The sequence below is a fragment of the Perognathus longimembris genome, chromosome 14 (genome assembly GCF_023159225.1).
Source record: "Perognathus longimembris pacificus isolate PPM17 chromosome 14, ASM2315922v1, whole genome shotgun sequence".
In the NCBI taxonomy this organism is placed as follows: Eukaryota; Metazoa; Chordata; class Mammalia; order Rodentia; family Heteromyidae; genus Perognathus; species Perognathus longimembris.
In genome coordinates this window covers 30317228-30339807 of record NC_063174.1, presented here as the reverse complement: position 1 = coordinate 30339807, position 22580 = coordinate 30317228, and the positions used below count along the sequence as shown (strand labels likewise).

Here is a 22580-nt window from a genome sequence, read left to right as displayed (position 1 = left end):
AGGCTCATAAATTGGATCAAAAATCAAGATCCATGTTTCTGTTGCCTCCAAGAAACACATCTATCCAGCAAAAGTAAACATCTTCTAAAAGTGGAAGGCTGGAATAAAATCTATCAAGCAAATGGCCCCCATAAGCAGGCTGGCGTTGCAATCCTAGTATCAAGATAAAATTGACTTCAAATTAGAAGAGACAAAGACGGTTACTACATTCTAATAAAGGGGTCTCTGCTTCAAGGATATAACCATCCTAAATATCTACACACCAAGTACAGGAGCACCCAACTTCATCAAACAAACACAACTGACTCTAAAAACACTAATAGACCCAAACACACTGATAGTTGGGGACTTTAACATTCCACTATCACCTCTGGACAGATCAACACGCCAAAAACTAAATAAAGAAACCACAGAACTAAACAACTACATAAACCAACTAGACTTAACCGACAGCTACGGAATATTCCATCCAGCAACAACTGAATACACATTCTTTTCGGCAGCACATGGAACATTCTCCAAAATAGATCACATCTTAGGGCACAAAGAAAATCTGTAAAAATTCAGACGTATCAAAACCATTCCCTGCATTCTCTCAGACCACAATGGAATAAAATTAGAGCTCAACGCAAACAACCACCGCAGAAAATCCTACAATACATGGAGACTAAACAACACACTGCTGAACCATCATCAGTGGGTCATTGAAGAAATTAGAACAGAAATTCAAATGTTTATGGAATTCAATCAAGATGAGCACACAAAGTACCAGCTCCTTTGGGACACAGCAAAGGCAGTACTCAGAGGGAAATTTATATCTCTGAGTGCCTACATCAACAAACTGGAGCAACTCAACAACTTAAGAAAGCACCTTAATCTCCTCGGAAGAGAACAACAAGCCAAACCCCAAGTCAATAAACAGAAGCAAATAATTAAAATCAAATCAGAATTAAATGAATTGGAGACAAAAAATACCATCAAAAGAATCAACAAAACAAAGAGTTGGTTCTTTGAAAAAATTAACAAGATAGACCCCTAGGAAACATGACCAAAAAAACGAAAGCAAACCCAGATAAACAAGATCAGAGATGAAACAGGTAACATCACCACAGAAACAACCAAAATTCAGAACACAATAAGGGATTATTTTTCAAACCTTTATGCCAACAAATTCAAGACCCTGAAAGAAATGGATGATTTCCTAGAAAAAACTGATATCCCCAAACTCAACAATGAAGATTTAAACCTTCTGAACTAACCCATATCCAGCATTGAAATAGAAATGGCAATAAGTGATCTCCCATCGAAGAAAAGCCCAGGTCCATATGGATTCACAGCAGAATTTTACAAGGCCTTCAAAACAGAACTCACACCAATATTTCTCCAAATCTTCAATGAAATTAAAAGAGAAAGTTCACTACCAGACACATTCTATGAAGCCAGTATAACCCTCATCCCAAAACCAGGCAGGAACTCATCACAGAAAGAGGACTATAGACCGATTTCTCTGATGAACATTGACGCAAAAATTCTCAACAAAATTCTGGCCGATCGACTTCCACAGGTCATCAAAAAAATCATACACTATGATCAAACTGGATTCATCCCAGGGATGCAAAGTTGGTTCAATATACGCAAGTCAATTAATGTAATCCACCACATCAACCGGAACAAGGTAAAGAACCACATGGTAATATCTCTGGATGCGGAAAAGGCGTTCGATAAAATCCAGCACCCATTTATGATAAAAAAAACCCTGGAAAAACTGGGATTCCAGGGAACACTGCTGAATATAATAAAGGCAGTCTATGACAAACCAACAGCAAGCATAATTCTAAATGGTGAAAAACTGAAGCCATTCCCTTTAAAATCAGGAGAAAGACAGGCATGTCCGCTGTCTCCCCTTCTCTTCAACATAGTACTAGAATTCCTAGCCAGAGCAATTAGGCAAGAAGAAAACATAAAAGGGATTCAAATAGGAAAAGATGAAGTTAAACTTTCTCTCTTCGCAGATGACATGATCCTATACCAAAAGAACCCCATTGCCTCTACTCCCAAGCTACTAGAGCTGGTCCAAAACTTTGGCAAAGTTGCAGGATATAAAATAAACCCTCAAAAATCAATGGCATTTCTATATGCTAATGACCCAAAGACTGAGGCTGAAATCAGGAAAGCAACTCCTTTTCCAATAGCCTCAAAAAAACATAAAATACCTAGGAATAACCTTAATGAAAGAAGTGAAAGACCTCTATGATGAGAAATTTAAAAACATGAAAAATGAAATTAAGGCAGAACTAAGGAAATGGAAAAACCTCCCATGCTCCTGGATTGGGAGGATTAATATAGTCAAAATGGCAATATTGCCAAAGGCTATCTACAAATTCAATGCAATACCCATTAATATCCCAACACCATTTTTTAATGAAATAGTGGAAGCTATCCAGAAATTCATATGGAACAATAAAAGACCCAGAATAGCAAAAACAATCCTAAGCAGAAAGAACAGTGCTGGAGTAATTACAATACCAACTTCAAGCTATATTATAAAGCTACAGTAATAAAAACAGCTTGGTACTAGCACCGGAACAGGCCTGAAGACCAATGGAACAGAATTGAAGACCCAGGAATGAACCCGCAGAACCAAGCCTACTTAATCTTTGATAAAGGAGCTAAAAATAGGATGGAAGAAAGATAGCTTCTTTAACAAATGGTGCTGGCAAAACTGGTTCAACACATGCAACAAACTAAAACTAGATCCTTATATATCACCCTGTGCCAAAATCAATTCCAAATGGATCAAAGACCTCGAAATTAAAAGATACCCTGAAAACACTAAAAGAAGGAGTAGGAGAAACACCTGGGCTCCTTGGCACAGGACAAAACTTCCTTAACAAAGACCCAGAAATGCAACAAATCAAAGAAAGGATGGACAAATGGGACTGCATCAAACTGCAGAGCTTCTGCAGGGCAAAGGACATAGTTTGCAAGATAAACAGAAAGCCCACAGACTGGGAGAAGATCTTTACTGGACATACAACAGACAAAGGCCTCATTTCTAAAATATATGCAGAACTAAAAAAAATTACATTCCTCCAAAACCAAACTGCAAAGAACCAAAAGCCCTCATCAAAAAGTAGGCTAAAGACTTAAAAAGAGACTTCTCTGATGATTAAATGAGAATGGCCAAGAGACATATGAAAAGTGCTCTATGTCATTGGCCATAAAAGAAATGCAAATCAAAACAACATTGAGATTCCATCTCACCCCAGTAAGAATGTCCTATATCAAGAAAAGTAACAATAACAAATGTTGGAGGGGATGTGGCCAAAAGGGAACCCTACTTCATTGTTGGTGGGAATGTAAACTGGTTCAACCATTCTGGAAAGCGGTATGGAGATTCCTCAGAAGGCTAAACATAGAGCTCCCCTAAGACCCAGCAGCCCCACTTTTGGGCATCTACCCAAAAAATCACAAGAACACACTAAAGCCACCAGCACAACGATGTTCATCGCAGCACAATTTTTAATAGCTAGAATTTGGAACCAACCCAGATGCCCCTCAGTAGATGAATGGATCAGGAAAATGTGGTACATATACACAATGGAATTTTATGTGTCTATCAGAAAGAATGACATTGTCCTATTTGTAAGGAAATAGAAGGACTTGGAAAAAATTATACTAAGTGAAGTGAGCCAGCCTCAAAGAAACATGGACTCTATGGTCTCCCTCTTAGGGAATAATTAGCACAGGTTTAGGCTAGTCACAGCAGAGGATCACAACAGCCCAATAGCTATACCATTATGATCACATAAGATGATGCTAAGTGAAATGAACTCCATGTTATGGAAACAACTGTTAAATCACTGTTGTAATTACTTTCAACATGCGATGTGAAGCCATAGCTTCTATTATTGATGATCCTCTTGTATGCCCTTCCTGTGGTCATACCTTCACTATCTCAGTATCTTATCTGAGTACATTGGAAACCATGTATACAGGTATTAGAACTAGGAAACTGTAAGGGAATACCAAAATCGAGAGACACAGGGTAAAAATGACAAATGATTACAAAAGCAATACTTGCAAAACTGTTTAGTGTAAATCTACTGAACAACTCATGGGGGAAAGAAAAAGGGGAAGGGGAAAGGGGGGAATGAGGAAGGAGGTAACAAACAGTACAAGAAATGTATCCAATGCCTGAAGTATGAAACTGTAACCTCTCTGTACATCACTTTGACAATAAATAAGAAAACTATACAAACTGTCAGTTTGAGGCACATAAAAATAAGGATTAAAAAATGTGGATGGTCTTTATATATTGTAACTACAAAGTTAGGAGAAAAAAGTAGGATAGTGAAAATAAGAGTTTAATAATTAAGAACCAAACTTTTTATTTTAATCTATTATCAGAGTTAAAAGGTTTGAAAACCTTTTTGATGATGCAGCTATTTTTAAAAATGTATTTTCAACTGCTGATCACAGTGCCCAAGTACAAACCAGTTTTGAATTTGGGACATATAATTTGATTTTAAGTAGAAATCTTTATACTACAATAATGTCATTAGCAATGATTCTATAGAGGTATATTTTAAATATACAAATAATAATTTATAGGGGTAAATTTTAGGCATATTTTAGAGCACAAAATTTTAAATTTTTAGCATTGCAACACTAAAACTAGCATTTTCTCCTTAATGTGAAATGCCAAATTCCAGCTTTCTCACTACACATAATCTAAAGTAAATGTTATCATTAAAAGAATTAATCAATGAATCTTTACTACTTTAATAATCTTAATTGACAACAGTATATATAAATATGATTCTTCCCTCTTCCTCCTCCCCTTAGGTGGGGTCTCATTCTGTAGCCTCTTAAGCTAACCTCTAACTTACATTCCTCCTGATCACCATCCAGCTGCAAAGATTATAAGTGTGTGCTGTTATTTTCAGTTTCAATTATTCCTTTTTTGTCTTTAAAAAAAAATTATCATTGTTATCGAGTAGTTGTACAAAGGGGTTACAATTCCATAAGTCAGGTTATAAGTACAATGCTTCTTGGCCATTGTCACTCCTTCCCTTGTGCTCCCCCATTTATTTACCCTCTTCCATTCCTACCCTAAAGTTACTTACATACTTCATTTTTTTAAATGTGTACTGAATATGAAGATTGCATTTGCTCACCCTTCCTCCCTCCATTCCTGTGCCTATATCCTATGCCCACTCATGTTTCCACTTTCTTATTATTTCTTAAGGAAAAACTTTTCTTCCAAGAATGTAAAGCAAGGATGGCGGCTTTTCAATGTTATATATAGGAATATACCAAATATCTACTTATCAAATGACATACTTTGCATCAGTTGCTCACTCTGTGCACAAGTTATCAAGATAATAATTCTCATCAAATTTTTGGCTAGAATTTATTTACATTTGTGGTGCTGGGAATTGAACACATGGCCTTGCATTTATGCAACACAGGCTCTACACAGTGGCATATCCTCACTCCTGTTTTACATTTAAATAGTGTTAAGTATTGATTGAATATTTAGTAAACATACAAAGCAAATACCTTTTCTACTCCTAAAACCATACTACTGAAAGATTCTGAAAAGAGTGGGTATTTTATTTTATTTTATTTTTTTATTAATTGGACATAAATTTTTTTACAAGGTGTTGTGCAAAGAGGGTGCAGTTACATAGTAGGGCAGTGTGTACATTTCTTGTGATATCTTACGACCTGTTTTTCTATCCCTTGTCTAGGTCAGGTTGACATATACGCAATATACAATGTATCAAGAACATATACAGTACTCACAGACTTGGTCTCTACTGTCTCTCCGTCTCCCTTTGTTAACAGTCATATATCAGGGAGATCATGCCCCTTTGTTTTCTGTGTTCTAGGCTTGTCTCACTCAACATTATTTGTTCGAGTTCTGACCATTTCCCTGCGAATAACAATATTTCACCATTCCTAATCGCTATGTAGTATTCCATTGTGTGTAAGTACCATATTTTTTGGATCCATTCGTCTGTGGAGGGGCATCTGGGTTGTTTCCATATTTTAGCTATTGTGAATTGTGCCGCGATAAACATGGAAGTACAAATGCCTTTTTGATATCTTGGATTTTGCTGTTTAGGATAGATGCCTAGGAGTGGTATGGCTGGGTCATAGGGTAGGTCTATATTGAGCTTTTTGAGAAACCTCCATACTGTTCTCCAAAGTGGTTGTACTAATTTGCACTCCCACCAACAATGGAGAAGGGTTCCTCTTTCCCCACAGCCCCTCCAGCATTTGTTGTTTCCTGAGTTCAGAGTATAGGCCATTCTAACTGGGGTGAGGTGGTATCTCAGGGTTGTTTTTATTTGCATTTCCTTTACTAGCAGGGATGTTGAGCATTTCCTCATATGTTTCTTTGCCATTTTTATCTCTTCTCTTGTGAAGTCTCTCTTTAGCTCTTTTGCCCATTTCCTAATAGGTTTATTGGGCTTGGAGGGGCTTAGTTTTTTGAGTTCTCTGTAGATGACCGATATCAGGCCTTTGTATGTTGCTGTGCTGGTAAATATCCTTTCCCATATCGTTGGCTGTCTTTCTATTTTGGTGGCTATGTCCTTAGCTGTGCAGAAACTTTTTAATTTGTAGTAGTCCCATTTGTCGAGTCTTTCCCCTATTTGTTGTGCCCCTGGGAAGAGTGGGTATTTTAAATCATCTAAACTTAAACATTTGTTCTTAGTTGTATTTATTTTGTGTCAGTAGTGGGGCTTGAACTCGGGGCTGGGGCACACTTCTTAGCTTTTACACTCAAGGGTACTTGATCCACACCTCTACTTCCAGCTTTTTGCTATTTAACTGGAGATAAAGAATCTCATGAACTTTTCTTCCTGAGCTGGTTTTGAACTGGGATCCTCTGATCTCAGATTCCTCAATAGCTATAACTATAGGCATGAGCCACTTGTACCCACCTTATTTCTTAATTTTAAAAGTTAAAATGTAATCACTACTGTACCAATAAACACAACCTATCAGTTTAATTACAAGTTTTAATGACGACTTGTGACATTTCATAATCTTACATTTGTTCTCAGGTTCTATTAGTTTTCATTTTTATAAAAAATACCTCAAAGTTCAATAAACATCCAACTGAAAGGGAAAGAAGCACTAGGCTTTTAAATGGAGACTAAGTACAGTGCTCTAGTCCTTATTCTAGCTTTCCAGTCAGCATGTCTAGGTAGCCACTCAGTTCTGTCACTGTCATCAGACTTCCTTTATGTTGCAAAAATTAGAAATACTTTTCCATGCCTGAGACATCATGAATATGAATAATGGCTTCTGGCTTAACTCTGAGGCTTTACTAAAATAAATTGTGTACACAGTCAGCCAAATGCTTCATTTTCACATCCTCACTTTTTAATGGTTTTCTAGAGCCTCAGTGTATAGACCAAAACAACATTAGTGAAATAGTAAAGTTCTGTTCTGTCACTTAGGTAGTTTCTTACAATGCTGGTAGCAGTAATAAACTGGTACTGACAGTTGAAATGAAATCTGAACATTTGACCCTTGGGAAATTTTATCTTAAGAAAAGAGACTAAATCAGAGAACTCATTAGATGCAAAGGTAACCATGCTATGATTTACACTAAACAAACAAACCAAACCCAAATGTTCAACAGCAACAAGGGGGTTAAATAAGTTATAGTAGGCATGCCTAATATAGAGCCACTCAAAGGTATTTTGACAATAACACAAAAATGCCAATATTATTATAGTGCAAAAAGACAGAATTTGATTATGATCTATAAAGCAAACTACATCAAGAGTAAATGAATTATGAATAAAAGATAATTGTTTACTCCTTCCTTTTTCCTCTTTCTTGGGGGAAAAGTTCAAATGTTTTATAATGACTATAAGGGGGACTTCATTTTAAAAAACCATAAGGTCAGGAACTAATAGCTCAAGATCATAAGGCCAGATTCTATGGAGGCTGAAGCAGGAGAATCACTTGAATTTGCAAGTCTAAGAAGATCAGCATAAGCAACACTCCCATGCAGTTTCAGAAACAAAACAAAACAAAAAAGCCCATAACACTTGAATAAATCCATTTCCTTTACTAAATAGCTAGATTTCATTTAAATTACATTTTTAATTCCCTCCGGTATACAGTATTAAAGTACTTCTTTATCTACTAACAAGGGATTTCTTTTGGCTCTTTCAGAAGAACATCATTAACATCAAAAAATGTCAAGTAAAACACAAAAATAAGATATGATGACAGCCAGTCACAGAAACAGCAAGTTCATACAGAACAGGAATAATGTTAATTATGAAAGTTATGAAATTAATTCAGTTTTTATAGGAATTCATTTAACTTGCTTTAAACTGTCTTAAATAAATAACTGGAAGCAATCATAAGCACTCAATTTTAGGACACTATTTTTATATTAAAAATCAATGTTATATTATTACAAGGAAGAGAAGCTATAAATCTTAAGTAAATTTTGGAAAAATTTCTTCTTTAATGTACCATCAAGGCACACTTTAGTGCTATTTTGGCTAGGCCAAGAGTTTAACCTCCACAGGAATCATTTGGAAAGCTGCCTCCCATGAAACAGTGAGATTTTTCCAGCTAGTTACTCCAGTGTTCTGTCTGCTTTATATTTTTTCCTCAATGAAATAACACAATTAATAAACTCTGGTTGCAGTACAGAGCCTAAGTTTCAAGAGCAGCAATGTTATCTTTGGATCTGGTTTGAGAGACATGAGTTATTCAAACACGGTTCAACTCTCAGAAAGTTAGCCATTTGGAATGTGTCCTTACTATTTTGAAATTCTTTTCTTTCTTGTGTTTTCCATCATTTTCCTCTCGCCTTTTTTCTTATGGTAACTATGAAGGTCATAGATTTTGGATACTCACCAGGCAATTTTTATAGCTACTCGCGATTTTTTTTAAATTTAAACATCCCTGTGCAAGCTAAATGTGGCATGATTTTAGAACCCTATGCAGTGAAAGAAAGTTCAGTGCTCTAATACTGGCAACAGAAGCTGTAATACAGAATTCATAGAGACAATACCAACATACTAGTTAGCTCTGCATCAAACAATATTTATATCATATCTTCTACATGTTCATTACTTGCCAACGTTTGGATTGAACCTATAAATTAAAACATAAACAAGCTAGTGCAGGTGGCTCACGTCTACAATTCTAGCTACTTAGGAGGTGAGATCTGAGAATTGAGGTTTGAAGCCAGCCCAAGCAGAAAAGTCTGTGAGATTCTTATCTCCAATTAACCACCAAAAGGCCAGAAGTGGAACTGTGGCCCAAGTGGTAGGGCACTAGCCGTGAGCAAAAAAGCTCAGAGACAGTGCCCCCAAGTACTGAGTTCAAACCCAGGACCCACACAAAAAAAACAAAACAAAACAAAAACACATGAACAATTTAAAAATTATTACAAGTCACAAATACAGTCATCCATGCCAGTGGTTAGATTAGTGCATCTAAGGTAAATGTCATGGTGCTCCATGCCTGTCATCTCAGCTGTAGGGATGCCTTATGTAAGGTCAAGGTCTACACTCACCTGGGCATAAACATGAGCCCGTCTTAAAACAAACAACAAAATGGCACCTGTTACTCATGTCTATAATCTTAACTACTAGAGAGCCTGATATCTAAAAACCAAGTTCAGAGCCAAAAAAATCTGAGAATCTTACCTCCAATTAACTAACTGACAGAAGTGGTAGAGTCAGGACTGAGTTCAAGAGGGTGGGAGGTGGTAATGAAGGGAGTGGTGAGAAGGTTAGAGACCTAGCTCAAGTGGTAGAACCTCTGCCTAGGTAGCCCAAGGCTCTCTGCTCAAACTCCTGTCCTACTAAAAAGGATGGATAAATGAATGAATGAATGAATGAATGAATGAATGAATGAGAAAAGACCATTGTTATTTATATTTAGAATGGAAAACACCCAAAAAAAGTAAAACTAAAACTTTCTTAAACATTGCTAACTCTGGGAAATGTAACTAGAAGTGGGAAAGAATGCAGAGAGAACTGCTTCAAGTCCTGTCCAAGTATATCTGTACATGTATGTACAAGCATGTAATACTTCTGATAAAGATAAAGGTTAAAATTTTAACCCTGGAGACTTATCTAGCCATTCTTGTAGCCTAATAGCAAAAAGTTCAGCTCCTGACAAGGAAGCATTTATTCTACTATCAAGGCAAATACTATGAAGGAATCGTATACATGAGTAGAACAGACATAGACTAGCCTAAGGCTTCTCATTTGGGTTGCTACATTTTGGCATATATAGTTTTATTTTTGCTATGAGTGCTGTCTGTGTATTACAGCATGCTAAGTAGCATCTATTGGAAGCCAATAGCACCTCACCCTCCTAATCCCATCCTCAGGTATGACCATAAGAAATGTCTCCAGACAGCCAATGGCTTCAGAAATACACTTGAGAATCCTCAATAATCCCTCCTCCTTCCCTTCCTTCCTTTCTCTTTCTCTCCTTCCTTTTCCCTCCTCCCTCTTCCTCTTCCTCCATCACCCCACTCCTTCTCTTTTTCTTCTTAATTTATTAGTGCAACTGAATGTCCCCAGAGAACTAAGTGGCTGAAAATCCAGCCAGGTCATGAGTTTGAATGTTGCCTCATTGGAGGGCTCTGAGGTGACTGTACTTTCTCCCAGAAACCGGTTTAAACAAATAAGACCTGTTTATGCACATTAGCAGTGCTGAGCCACCTGTGAGGCAGCCAGCCAAAATCATTCTAGAAGTTTTCTTAGTGTTATTATCAGGATTGAGATCAGAAAAATGTTACCATTCCATGACAGTTTATCAGTGATGAGTTCCCTCTCATTTCTCAACCACTGAAATAAAGGTGTGTATCTGCACCATGTTCTCCAAGAAGACCATTGCTGTTTTTGGAATTCCTGATCCCCATTTTAATACAAGCAATCTTTTATTTTTTTTTTTTAAAAAAAGGGCGGGGGACAAATCCAGATGCTGGTGGCTCATACCTATAATCCTAGCTACTTAGGAGGCTGAGATCTGTGGATTGCCATTTAAAGCCAGCCCAGGCAGAAAAGTCTGTGAGATTCTTATCTTCAACTAATCACCAAAAAGCCAAAAGTGGTAGAGCCTAGCTCTGAGCAAAAAAAGCTCAGGAACAGTGCCTAGAGCTTAAGTTCAAGCCCAGGACCAGCACACAAAAATAAAATGGGTGATAGCAGAACCCTAATCAGCACATTTAATCAACTGTGGGTTTTTAAACTATGCTTACTAATAAAAAAGATGAAAATATAAAGTATTTATAAAATGAACTGAAAATTGAGATTGAATAGCTGACTATAATTTCAAGTAAGTATCCACAGTGAGCTATGATTTTAGAAACAGGAATTTATTATCTTTTAGTTAGTGAAAGCTTCCTAGTACTAAACAAAATTCACCATGACCTTAAAGGAATTCATAGCTTTCATGATAGCCAGATAAAAAGTTAGGCAAAACAAATGCTCTCCCCATTGTGAGCTTTCTTGAGAAATGTTAGTGTCCATCAGATCATGTAGATATTGCACAATGCATCCTATAAACTATATAAACTATTTTCTTTTCCATTTTTTGGCAGGATTTGAATATCAGTATTGTGCTTATTAGGTACAATACCTGTCCCCTCAAAGGCAACTTTGTTGTGTTTTGAGTCTTGGTTGGCCTTGAACTTACTCTTCTAAGTGCTGGGATTACCACATCTAGCTGACTATTTTTGTCCTGGATGTTATTCTTGGAATTTATAAAATGTAATCACTCCATCTTTCTTTGTAATAGTGTGATTTGCAAGTGAAGCCTTTTGCTTTCAAGGTGAAAGCTTTACCACTTGAGCAAAGTGCTCCCTGCCTTTTTTTCCTTATTATTTTTTCAGACATGGTCATGCATTTTTGCCCGAGACCAACCTCAGACCCACAGTCCTCCTGCCTGTGCCTCTCTCATATCCAATATCACAGGCACACATCAACATGCCTGGCTTATTGATTAATATGGGGTCTCACTAACTTTGCCTGGGGTTGGACTTGAACCACAATCCTCCAAATCTCCACCATTTGAGTAGATAGAATTATAAGCATAAAATCAATCCCATCACACCTTGCTATTCCTCCATAGTTTTAAGACTGCCATCCATTCATCTCCCACCTAAACAGCTTTTATTAAATGTCCTCTGTGGATCAAGCACATGGTAGATGCTATGAAAATCATGGCTAGTAGTTTGAATATAAACTAAAATTTCCAGGAATAGAATCACCATGTAAATTCAGGAAAACACTCTTTTAATTTGTTGTGTTTGGAACTTTGTCAAAAGCAGATTCTAAATAGAAGATCATATCACCAACAATATCTTCTTTATCTGACTGGTAGGGCAATACATTATATAGAAGTAGTATATTATTTTCCTATGGCTGGCACAGCAAATTACCATGGACTTGGTGGCTTAAAATAACACGCTCTCACAGTTCTGGATGTCAGAAGCTCAAAATCAGTTTCACTGGGTCAAAACTCAAGGTGTTAGCAGGACCACACTATCCCTGAAGGCTCTGGAGAGAATTCATCCCATGCCTCTTTCAGTTTCTGGTAACAGCTGGAATGCCTTAACTGTGGTCCTATCAATCCATCTTTGCTTCTGGACACATTGCTGTTTTCTCTTCTACCTGAGGCCTTCCCTCTGTGATGTAGGTAAACAAACTTAAGAGTCTGTCCCTCCATCTCAACACCTTAAACTTAGTCACATCTACAGAGGCTTTTTTGCCATGTACGGTAACATTCACTAGTACGAGGGTGTGAACTTTGATATTGTGCTTGTGAAGCTGTCTTTTGAAGAGACCAATATTCAGTCTACCACAAGTACAATACAAAATCTATGACAATTTTATTTCAAAAATGAGAATTTAGAAACTATTACAAAACAGAATATTGGGCTGAAAGAGTGGCTAAAGTTGTATAGCACCTGTCCAGCAAGCCTCATGCTGTGAGTTCAATCCTCAGTACCACCAAAAGAAGTAGGAGTTAGAGAATAGCTTCAGAATCATTGCTCTCAAAATTTTTACCTTAAAAAATGCTTTTTCAAACTGAAAACAAAATAGAGCTCATAAAGGGCCTATTTCAATCCTTACTAGCCATTTGAATCTTCATCATAAAAGAATGGTAACCTTCTTTAGGAAAAGTACAACAAGGGGACTGCATTCATATTCTTAAGGGAAATGACTTTTCTGGGCTGTAGAAAGGACCAAAACTCTCTTTGGAAGCAAAACACTGTGAATTCCTTGATTCTTGTGAACAAGTTCGGGATTTCTTGCTGCCTCAGCAAGGGTCCCATTTTCCTTAGGATCTAAGACTTGTTTACCTTTCCAACTTAAATGTTCTTTTCTGTAACTTATACAGTATTTTTTTTTATAGTACTGGGATTTGAATTAGAGCCTCAAGCTTGTCTAGTAAGTCCTCTATCACTTGAGCCACTCCCCCCAACCCTTTTTTCTTTATTTTCTCTATATAATCTTGCATTCTTTTCCCCTGTGCCACCTGGTCCTCCACCCTCTTGTCTATGTTCCCCTGTAGCTGGGACTTGTGCATATCCCAAAGCCCAGCCTATCTGTTGAGATAAGTTCTAACTTTTAGCCTGGGCTAGCCTGTAACTCTGGTCTGCCTGATCTCTGTCTCCTGAGGAGCTGGAATTTACCATTGTGCCCATCAACTATTTTTGCTACCTTGAATATGTAGGATACACTTTCATACCTTTGTATGTGGACTTGTAGAAAATTATCAAGAGAAAAATATTTTACAAGTTGGCATAACTGGATTTCTGATCATCCATATGGTATCTTAGTAAGATTTTAAATTATTATGTTGAATTCATGAAGGAACTCTTCAAATATTGAAACTGATTTCCTTTAATTATACTGGCTTTTATATACTATTCTATTGATAGTTTCCTATTCACTCATTTAAGCAATTTTTTTTTGTGTCATTCCTATGCTAACATAGTGGACAACCAAGCTTGATCTCATTTTCTTAACTTGCACTCCCATTTTCAAGCTTTTTATCTTTCTAACCCCCAAATGGCCACATATACCCAGAAAGTTTTGACTCTCCAATCCATTTATTAAATTAATTTTATTTTTTACTTCTAGAACTCTTGTTTTTGTTTCAAATATGCAATATTTTCTTTCAATTCTCCAGAGCTTTTACTTTTCTCCATCCTCCCTCCCCCTTTCTCAAAGCAATTTCAAGTGATTTTTCTATTTGTATAGATGTATATGAAGTATTTTGACTATCTCCATTCACCCTTCCCCTCAGATACTGTTTAACTGTCTGATCAATTATTTTGGTGTATATTAACTGTACCAAAGGGTTTTATCACGGTATTTCACACATAAATCATATTTAAAGTTCTTATGTGGTCTCTGAATTATGTTTTCTCTTTTCTTCTGATTCCCCCCCGCCCCCCCCCACACACAGACACTGGCTTTGTGTTTTCTTCATTTGCATCTTCAGAGCAGCTGAGTTTCTCAATAAAAGTGATCAAAGTTCCCATATCTCCTGCCCGATTACATCATTACGATCTTATACTAGAATAGACATTTGTCAGAACCAATTAATCTAATCTGACATGTCAGCACTACACCAAGTTCATTATTTACATCACAGTTCTCTTTTGGTACTATACATTCTGTGGGTCTTAACCAATGTGAACTTCCATTATAGCACACAGTCACTGCTCTGTCCTGGAAATCTTCTGTGCTCTGTTATCCATCCATCCTTCCCTCCTAACCCCTATAACCACTGAGTTTTTTACCACCTCCAGTTTCTCCTTTACAAGGATATTATATCATTAGAACCACATAGTTTTTTGTATGTATTTAAAGTATTTGATGTCTTAATATACATAATGAAACTACTTTGGCAGCGAAGGAAATTAATATATCCATCCTCTCGCAGATACCTTTTTTTTCATTTCATTTCTCTCCCTTAGCAAATTTCCAGTAAACAATATTGACTATAATCACCATGCTATTTATTAAATCTGCAGACTTGTTTGTCACATATAACTTTGTACCCTTTCATCAAAAACTTCACATTCCTTCCTTATTCCTCCATGTCCCTGTAAATACTGCATTCTTGTTTTTATATTAGATTTTTAAAGATTCCACATGTGAATGAGAGTAGAAGTCTTGGTTGTCAGTATTCTCAAAACCCGAACTCCTACTAGCTAAGACATTCCTTCAGTTTGTAGACTTTTACTTGTTTTCATTATGATGACCTTACCCTAACTATATCTATAAATCCAGAATCTTTCTGATTTACCTTCTACAGAGGAAAAGGTACCACATTTCTATATTGGAGGGGAAATAGCAGCTCATTGTATACAAATGTAGATTCAGGTCATAAGGCATAAGGCTGTCACATTCAAATATCAGCTCTAACTAACCAATTAGTTGTTCAACTTTAAAATAATCTTTTAGTGACTCAGTTTCCTAATCTTTAATATTCATATAATGATATCTTCCTGAAATAACACCACACTATATGACAAAGTAAAAAGTAAATGTTATCTTTAAAGGGGCTTAGGTTTCCTTAGGACAAAAAGCTATGGGAATGTTTAGGCTGTATAAAGGGAATTAAGGACATGGAGATCTTGATGTTTGTGAACTCCAGAGAATACAGTACACAGGTTTCAGAGTCAAGGACAGTGGAAGACTGAAATCAGAAAAGAGATGACAGCCATAGGGATGAGTCTGGACAATGAAGGACGGATTCTTAAAGTGACTGACAAAATTAAGATAAATATTATTTATTAATGTAAATGGCCTTGGGACACACGGGTAATAATTTATTAAGTATTAAAGATCAGGGGCTAGGGAATAGGGGTTTGGGCAAGAGCATGCAGAGTTCTAGATTCCCTCTGCTGATAGTAATGTGCAGTCCAGAAGAGAGTAGCTGTGGCTTTAATCCTAGAGCATGATATGCTCCCCACACAATAGCACTGAACTGAGCCAGCTGTCCTGAGACTGAAATACCACTTGTGGCAATCCTTAGAGATTTGTCTTGGTGAACATGGTAATAGAACTGGTTGTTTTTCAAGTACTTCCCATCTTGCACACATTGTTAAATTTTAGTCTCATAACAATCCCAGGAGGAGAAAGTTCTCGTGGCCATTTTAAAGATGGCAAACTACGGCTAGAGAGAACAGCTACCTTGCGTAACACCTCAGCTCTCAAGAAAAGCACCAACAGACCTTAATCCTACGTAGTATCTGATACAGGAGAACTTCATGTGAAGAAACTTCTTTGCTTTTTCACCTTATACTTTCAAAGTAACAAAGAAATTACATTGTAAAGATTTGTAATAACTATTTCTCTAACCAATGAATCTAAACTGAACAGTGTACTCCTTTATGATAACTATACATTATTCCTGCAAACATATTGGGGGAAAAAATTAAAGGCCTACCTCCATAGATAACTTTACAATGACTGAAGGAACTCAATCAGCAGAAGACAGATACATCAGTATGCATGAAGAAGTTAGTTCATGGACCCAAGTAAGCTAGAAAAATCAAAGAAAAGGAAAAAAAGGAGAAACAAATGCTGTTTTCACAGTATATGCTCAGATTACAGAAAAGAACAATAGACTGGATCAGAATCTTAAAGTTAAATACAGATGATCTGAAGGAAGGACATTAGCATTATTTAGGAATTTTTACAAATTGAATACAATTCCTAAACAATGGAAATTAACAACACATTTCTGTTAGGGAAGATAAAATTGCCACACAGGTTACTAAAATCTTAATCTTTAACAGAATTAAAGTCTCACTTTAAACAGAACTTGTTGAAAGAACCTACTCTAATGTTGGGAAAGCTAGCTAAATAAAAAAAAATTTTTTTTTGGGGGGGGGCAGTCCTGGGGCTTGGACTCAGCGCCTGAACACTGTCCCTGGCTTCTTTTTGCTCAAGGCTAGCACTCTGCCACTTGAGCCACAGCGCCACTTCTGGCCATTTTCTGTATATGTGGTGCTGGGGAATTGAACCCAGGGCCTCATGTATACAAGGCAAACACTCTTGTCACTAGGCCATATCCCCAGCCCTAGCTAAATAAATTTTTTATACAAACAAAAGTTCAAAATTAACAATCCAGTCAGGTTTCAGCATTATTTGTAAGGACTGTTATCTGCACGTATTAGTCCTGAATTCAGGAAGCTATTGTGAGTAATTTCTTACTTTACACCTTTCCTTTAGCACTTTCATATTTAAGACATTCACCAAGAACAATGGTGAGCATTTGTAGTATGGATGGCTAGACTATGCATAAGCTGCAGCTATGAACAATGCAGCCTAAATTGGTTTTGCGTAAGGATCACCTGGACCACTTATCAAATCATGTTTATAAACAGAAGATAACAGGTGTTTTTAATACACAGACAAATTTTAGGAAAACAATCAGAGCAGTTGTTTTAGAAATCACTTCTGAAATTTTCAAAAATTACCTTAAGGTTTCTTTGTAGTTTCATTCCAGAAAAATGTTAATGATTGTTTTTTGTTTGTCTGTTTTTGGCAGTTCTGGGGTGTGGACTCAGGAGCCTTGCACCTGTCAGGCAGGTACTCTACCACACCAGCCAATCTCCCAGCCCAATATTATTTTTAAGAAAATCTATTTTGTGTATTTATTTTGTTTCTAAAAGTCTGAAAGCCATTAGACCAGACAAAGCAACTCATCTATATAGGTATTTAACTCTGATCTGGCATCAAAACAGACCTAATTCAAAAGAGAGACTAGAAAAGTAAAAAGACAGAATCAATAGAGAGAATGTTGGGTAATGCCAAAAGAAAAACCTTGCATAAGGTATTGTTATCCATATACTTTTATTTATTGCAACTTAAAAGAACTTAACTCATAGTAAACGTCCAAATGGAAAAAAAATATACACAGATATATTGAATTAACTGCACCAACTTCTGTCACTAACGAAAAACTACCATTTCTAGACTTTCAAGTAAAAGTATTGAACATATCTAAACAAATCTGCAGCTTTGTGGCCTTGCTTTCTGAAGTTCCAGCCTCTGTCTCACAGATAAACAAGCACAATATAGGCAATAGATCTGGGAGGCATCCTCCTTAAGGAAATGATCACCCAGAAGAAATACAATCAGAAGGAATGTCTGTTAACTGGTTCCTCAGAAACAAAGTTCAGATCCTTTAAATAGCTTCTGAGTGTCTCCTTCATCTCTTCTAACACATATAACTATGCTGTGTTTTGTGAAGAAAGACAGGTAAAAATGCCAGTTTCCACTTCTTAGCCTCTCTGGATATTCCCTCACTAGATGGGGTCTAAATATTTTGGCCTTTTGAGATATTTTTCATTTAAACCTTGAAATGATAGTATTTGTATGTCCACTGGAAATTAATTTTGAATGTGTATTTTGCAGGAGTTTTGTGGTGTTGGTGGTTGAAATCATGGCTTCATTCATGTTAAATACACTCTATCACTGAGCAGCACAGTAGCCCTGGCAATTAAAGATATCTAATCCTATATGCAAGTACAAACTCAAGGGATCGTTTCACCAAATGAAATAGTACACTATTTTTACTCACCTGTCTGAATACACATGCTAAGCAGGAGATGGACTGAATAAGAAGCCAGGAAAGCAACCATCAGCAGCAAGAAACTAAAACAAAAAAAGAACGTGGTCAAGGGCTGTGAATACAGTTCATATGGTAGAGCCACCTGCCTACCAATTGCAAGGCCTTGAGTTCAAACTCTACGAACGAAAGAAAAATTAACATTTGGTCAAATCTTCTCAAAAGTTTCTTTCTCTTATGGCATCTTATCATATAAACAAATTTCTTCATGATGACCATAGGAACTAACTCTGAGTAGAATTACAGTCATTAAAGAAACGTAGTGTTTTCTGCTTTTTATTTACTAAACTTTATTTAAATACAACACTTAAAAAGAAATGAGGGGGAAACTAAGTTTATTTAAAAAACAAATTTCCTTATTTTGCATTCCTATCTGCTGACTGCTGGTTTAGCAACAGAATGGTCATAATATTTCCCTTTATTATTTTTTTTCCTATTCTATGTCTAAACAGAAGTTTAGTTATGAATACCACTGGCCTTTTTGCCTGTTTTTCTTGCCTTCACTTCCATTCCACTGAGGTGGACCTTTCTTTTTTTGTGTCATGGGGCTTGAACTCAGGGCCTGGTCACCGTCCCTGAGTTCTCTTACTCAACACTAGTGCTCTACCACTTTGAGCCACAGCTCCACCTGCAGATTTTTCTGAGTAGTTTATTGGAGATAAGATTCTTACAGACATCCTGCCCAGGCTACCTTCGAGCCTTGATCATCAGATCTCAAGCTCCTGAGCAACTGGGTACAGTGTCTGGCTGCAGTGCCCAGATGCAGTGCCAGCGGGGGTCTTTTTTTTTTTTTTTTTAACCTTATCCACTCCCATCACTAATTAAAACTGTATTTCCTAGCATCCACTCAACACTTTCCACACCAAACCAAAACAAGGCAGCTAACACACTTCCAATGACACAATCTGAAGACATTGCAATGTAATGAGGTCTTGGCAACATACTGAAAAGAAGCAAAATGGATACTGCCCTACTTGATCTCAAGAAGATACTAGGAGTAAAAAGCTTCTAGGTACCTAGTTGCCTCCAGTGGACTGCCCAATATGAAAGAAATTCTATCTTTGTATCCACTTAATACTATTTAAGTAAGTAGCAAGTAGCAGTCATTAAATTGACATCAGAGACTTCACACAGTAAAAGTTTAGCATCACCAAAAGTTCACTTGATTTTATTCACTGGGTCCACATTCAATGGCATGTAACTTCATGTAAGACTCTAGTAAATACAACATGAACCATACATGAAACATGACATATTTTTCAAAGAAAACCAAAACTAAGTCCTCTGATTAGGACTTGCCTTAGGTATCACATATAGTTGTGAATATATCTCATAATAAGATCAAGTTAGATTACTTGAAATCTTATTTACCCAGAAATTTAAAAAAAACTAAATAAGGCTCTGCATTTTAAATTTTATAGTAAAATAAATCAGATTTTACTGGCAGGAATAAATTTTGTTCCTTTTATCCACCATAGTGCTACATGCTAAGAATAAGGTTCAATTCTAAAGAATCTAATGTTAATGGGAGCTAAATGGCAAATAAATCATTATAACAAATTGTAATAACAATAAATATATAAAACATACCCATGGAACAAAGAAAAACCAGGACAGTCTTTCGTTTTGGACTAGCTGGCCTATGAGCCAATTCTTGAAAGAAGAGCAGGAACGAGTATAGATAATAAGCCTGGCCCCAGAAAAACCACTTAAGAGGAGATAAGACAGGAATAAAAAGATTATGTGCTTTACTCCCACTAAATAAAATGGCTACTCATAAGGAAATTGCATGGCTGACCAATTTTTATTCAATCTGGCCAACTTGACAGATATGAATAGATTCAATAAGCCACTTCTTTTTTTTTTTTTTTTTTTTTTTTTTTTTTTTTGGCCAGTCCTGGGGCTTGGACTCAGGGCCTGAGCACTGTCCCTGGCTACTTCCCACTCAAGGCTAGCACTCTGCCACTTGAGCCACAGCGCCGCTTCTGGCCGTTTTCTGTATATGTGGTGCTGGGGAATCGAACCTAGGGCCTCGTGTATCCGAGGCAGGCACTCTTGCCACTAGGCTATATCCCCAGCCCAATAAGCCACTTCTTAAAAGCTGTAAGTCAGTTTAGAACAAGTTCTGTTTTTAAAAATTCACCACACTTTTAGATTGAGAAAAACTATAATTGTGCATTGCTTATCAATGTTTTGGTTGATGAATTTTAAGTACAAAAATTCATAAGAGAGCTGGTAAATTGCTATTACTGAGATATCATAGCTGTCCTAACACCATTGCTCTTCTGTGTTAGTGGTGATCCTAATGTATACAAACCTACTGTGCTGCTAGCCGCAAGTGTATCGCCATCAGGTGTAGTACATAGTTCTTGACAAGGATGGTAAATGACTATGGGTGCTTTCTGTACTATATTTTTGTTATATGAAAGTTTACTACTTGTACTTATCAAAAACTTCTTAAATGTTTATCATCCCCAGACAAGTCCTTGAAGAGGTGTTCTGTGCTCACAGGAGATGACTGTTTCACATATTGTTGTCCCTGAGGACCTCCAGTGGGACAACATGTGGACATGGAATACATGTGATCTTTAGTCTGTATGTATTTGTCTTCGTTTTTAACAAAGCTATAAAAGCAAAACATGAAAGTAAAATTTTAACTGAAAAAAACTTGGTAAACAAGGATATATAGTAAATTTTATTTGTGTAATTTTTTTAAGCTAAGCATTGAAACAATGGTCACAAACTTTCAAAAACTTACAACTTTACAAAGTGAAAAGGTTACAGAAAGCTAAGGATAACTTATTACTGAAGAGAGAAAACTGTTCCTTACAAATGTAGTGTAGCCTCATTGTACAGTGTTAATGAAGTGTATAGTAGTGCACAGTAAATGTCTTTGTCCTTCCCGATCATTCATCACTCACTGCTTCACCCAACTTCTAGTCCTGCATATAAGCAAGCTCCATTCTTGTTAAGTGTCCAAAGGCATATCTCATTTTATTTTTCATACCATAGTTTCACTATATGACTTTTCTTTATTTAAATGTTTAGATATACAAATACCACTGTATTATAATTGCCTACAGTAACAGTAGCCTAGGAGCAACAGGCTAACCATACAGCCTAGGTGTTCCGTAGGTTATATGGTCTGGTTTTAAGTATACTCTATAATGTCTGCACAATAATGAATTTGCCTAAGGAAAGATTTCTCAGAACATATCTTCCTTATTAAAGGGTATATAACCTACAAAGTAGCCAAAATAGTAGCAAATCCTCAAATAATTTAATTTTAAAAATGCAAAATAGTAGCTCCTGGAATCTTTTTATTTCTTAATATATAACTAAAATGGAGGGGAGGGGAGGACAACAAAATGTGGGGGGGGGGGGCAAACCTCACTCACCTAAATCCAAGGATACCAGTGTTTGCCATCACATAAGCCAAGCCAAGAATGCCAGTTCCCATGATGGCATTCATCAAATTAAAGACTGAGAAGCCAAATGAAACTCCTGGGGATCCCTGTCTGCGAAGTTCCTAGAAACACATAAATTTAATAGTGTTAAGCATTTGAACAGTGAAGATCAAATTTATTGTGAAATTACTGAAAGATGAGGTCTTGTATCTCTTGCAAACCACCAGGCTTTGTGTTATACACTAGTTGCTTAACCAGAGCTGGTTTTCTTGCCTTTTCTTTCCACCTATTAGGGCAGATCCAGGAAGCAACTTTTCCAGAAAATCCATCTCTAACAGTACAGGTGCCCTGTAGACTTCAGGAAGAGCCCTGACCTATCTTGTGACTTTAAGAAGTGAAGACAGGCTAGGAATTGGGCGGGGAATAAGAAAAAGGACAAGCCTCAGCTCATGTGATTCCTGAACAATCCCTGAGTCAGCGTGGAACTGTCTACAGCTGTTCTTC

At 36.7% G+C, this 22580-nt stretch overlaps 1 protein-coding gene across 1 annotated transcript in view; it reads right to left on the bottom strand.

Moving 5' to 3' along the window:
* The window catches only part of Slc38a6 (solute carrier family 38 member 6), a 74196-nt gene that overhangs the window by 50164 nt on the left and 1452 nt on the right, over positions 1-22580 (bottom strand). Inside the window, exons 2-3 of the mRNA XM_048362083.1 lie at positions 22068-22198; positions 18622-18695 (exon numbers count right to left, since the gene is read on the bottom strand). Of these exons, the coding sequence (XP_048218040.1) occupies positions 18622-18695; positions 22068-22198 (205 nt within the window). The remainder of the gene's footprint in view (positions 1-18621; positions 18696-22067; positions 22199-22580) is intronic.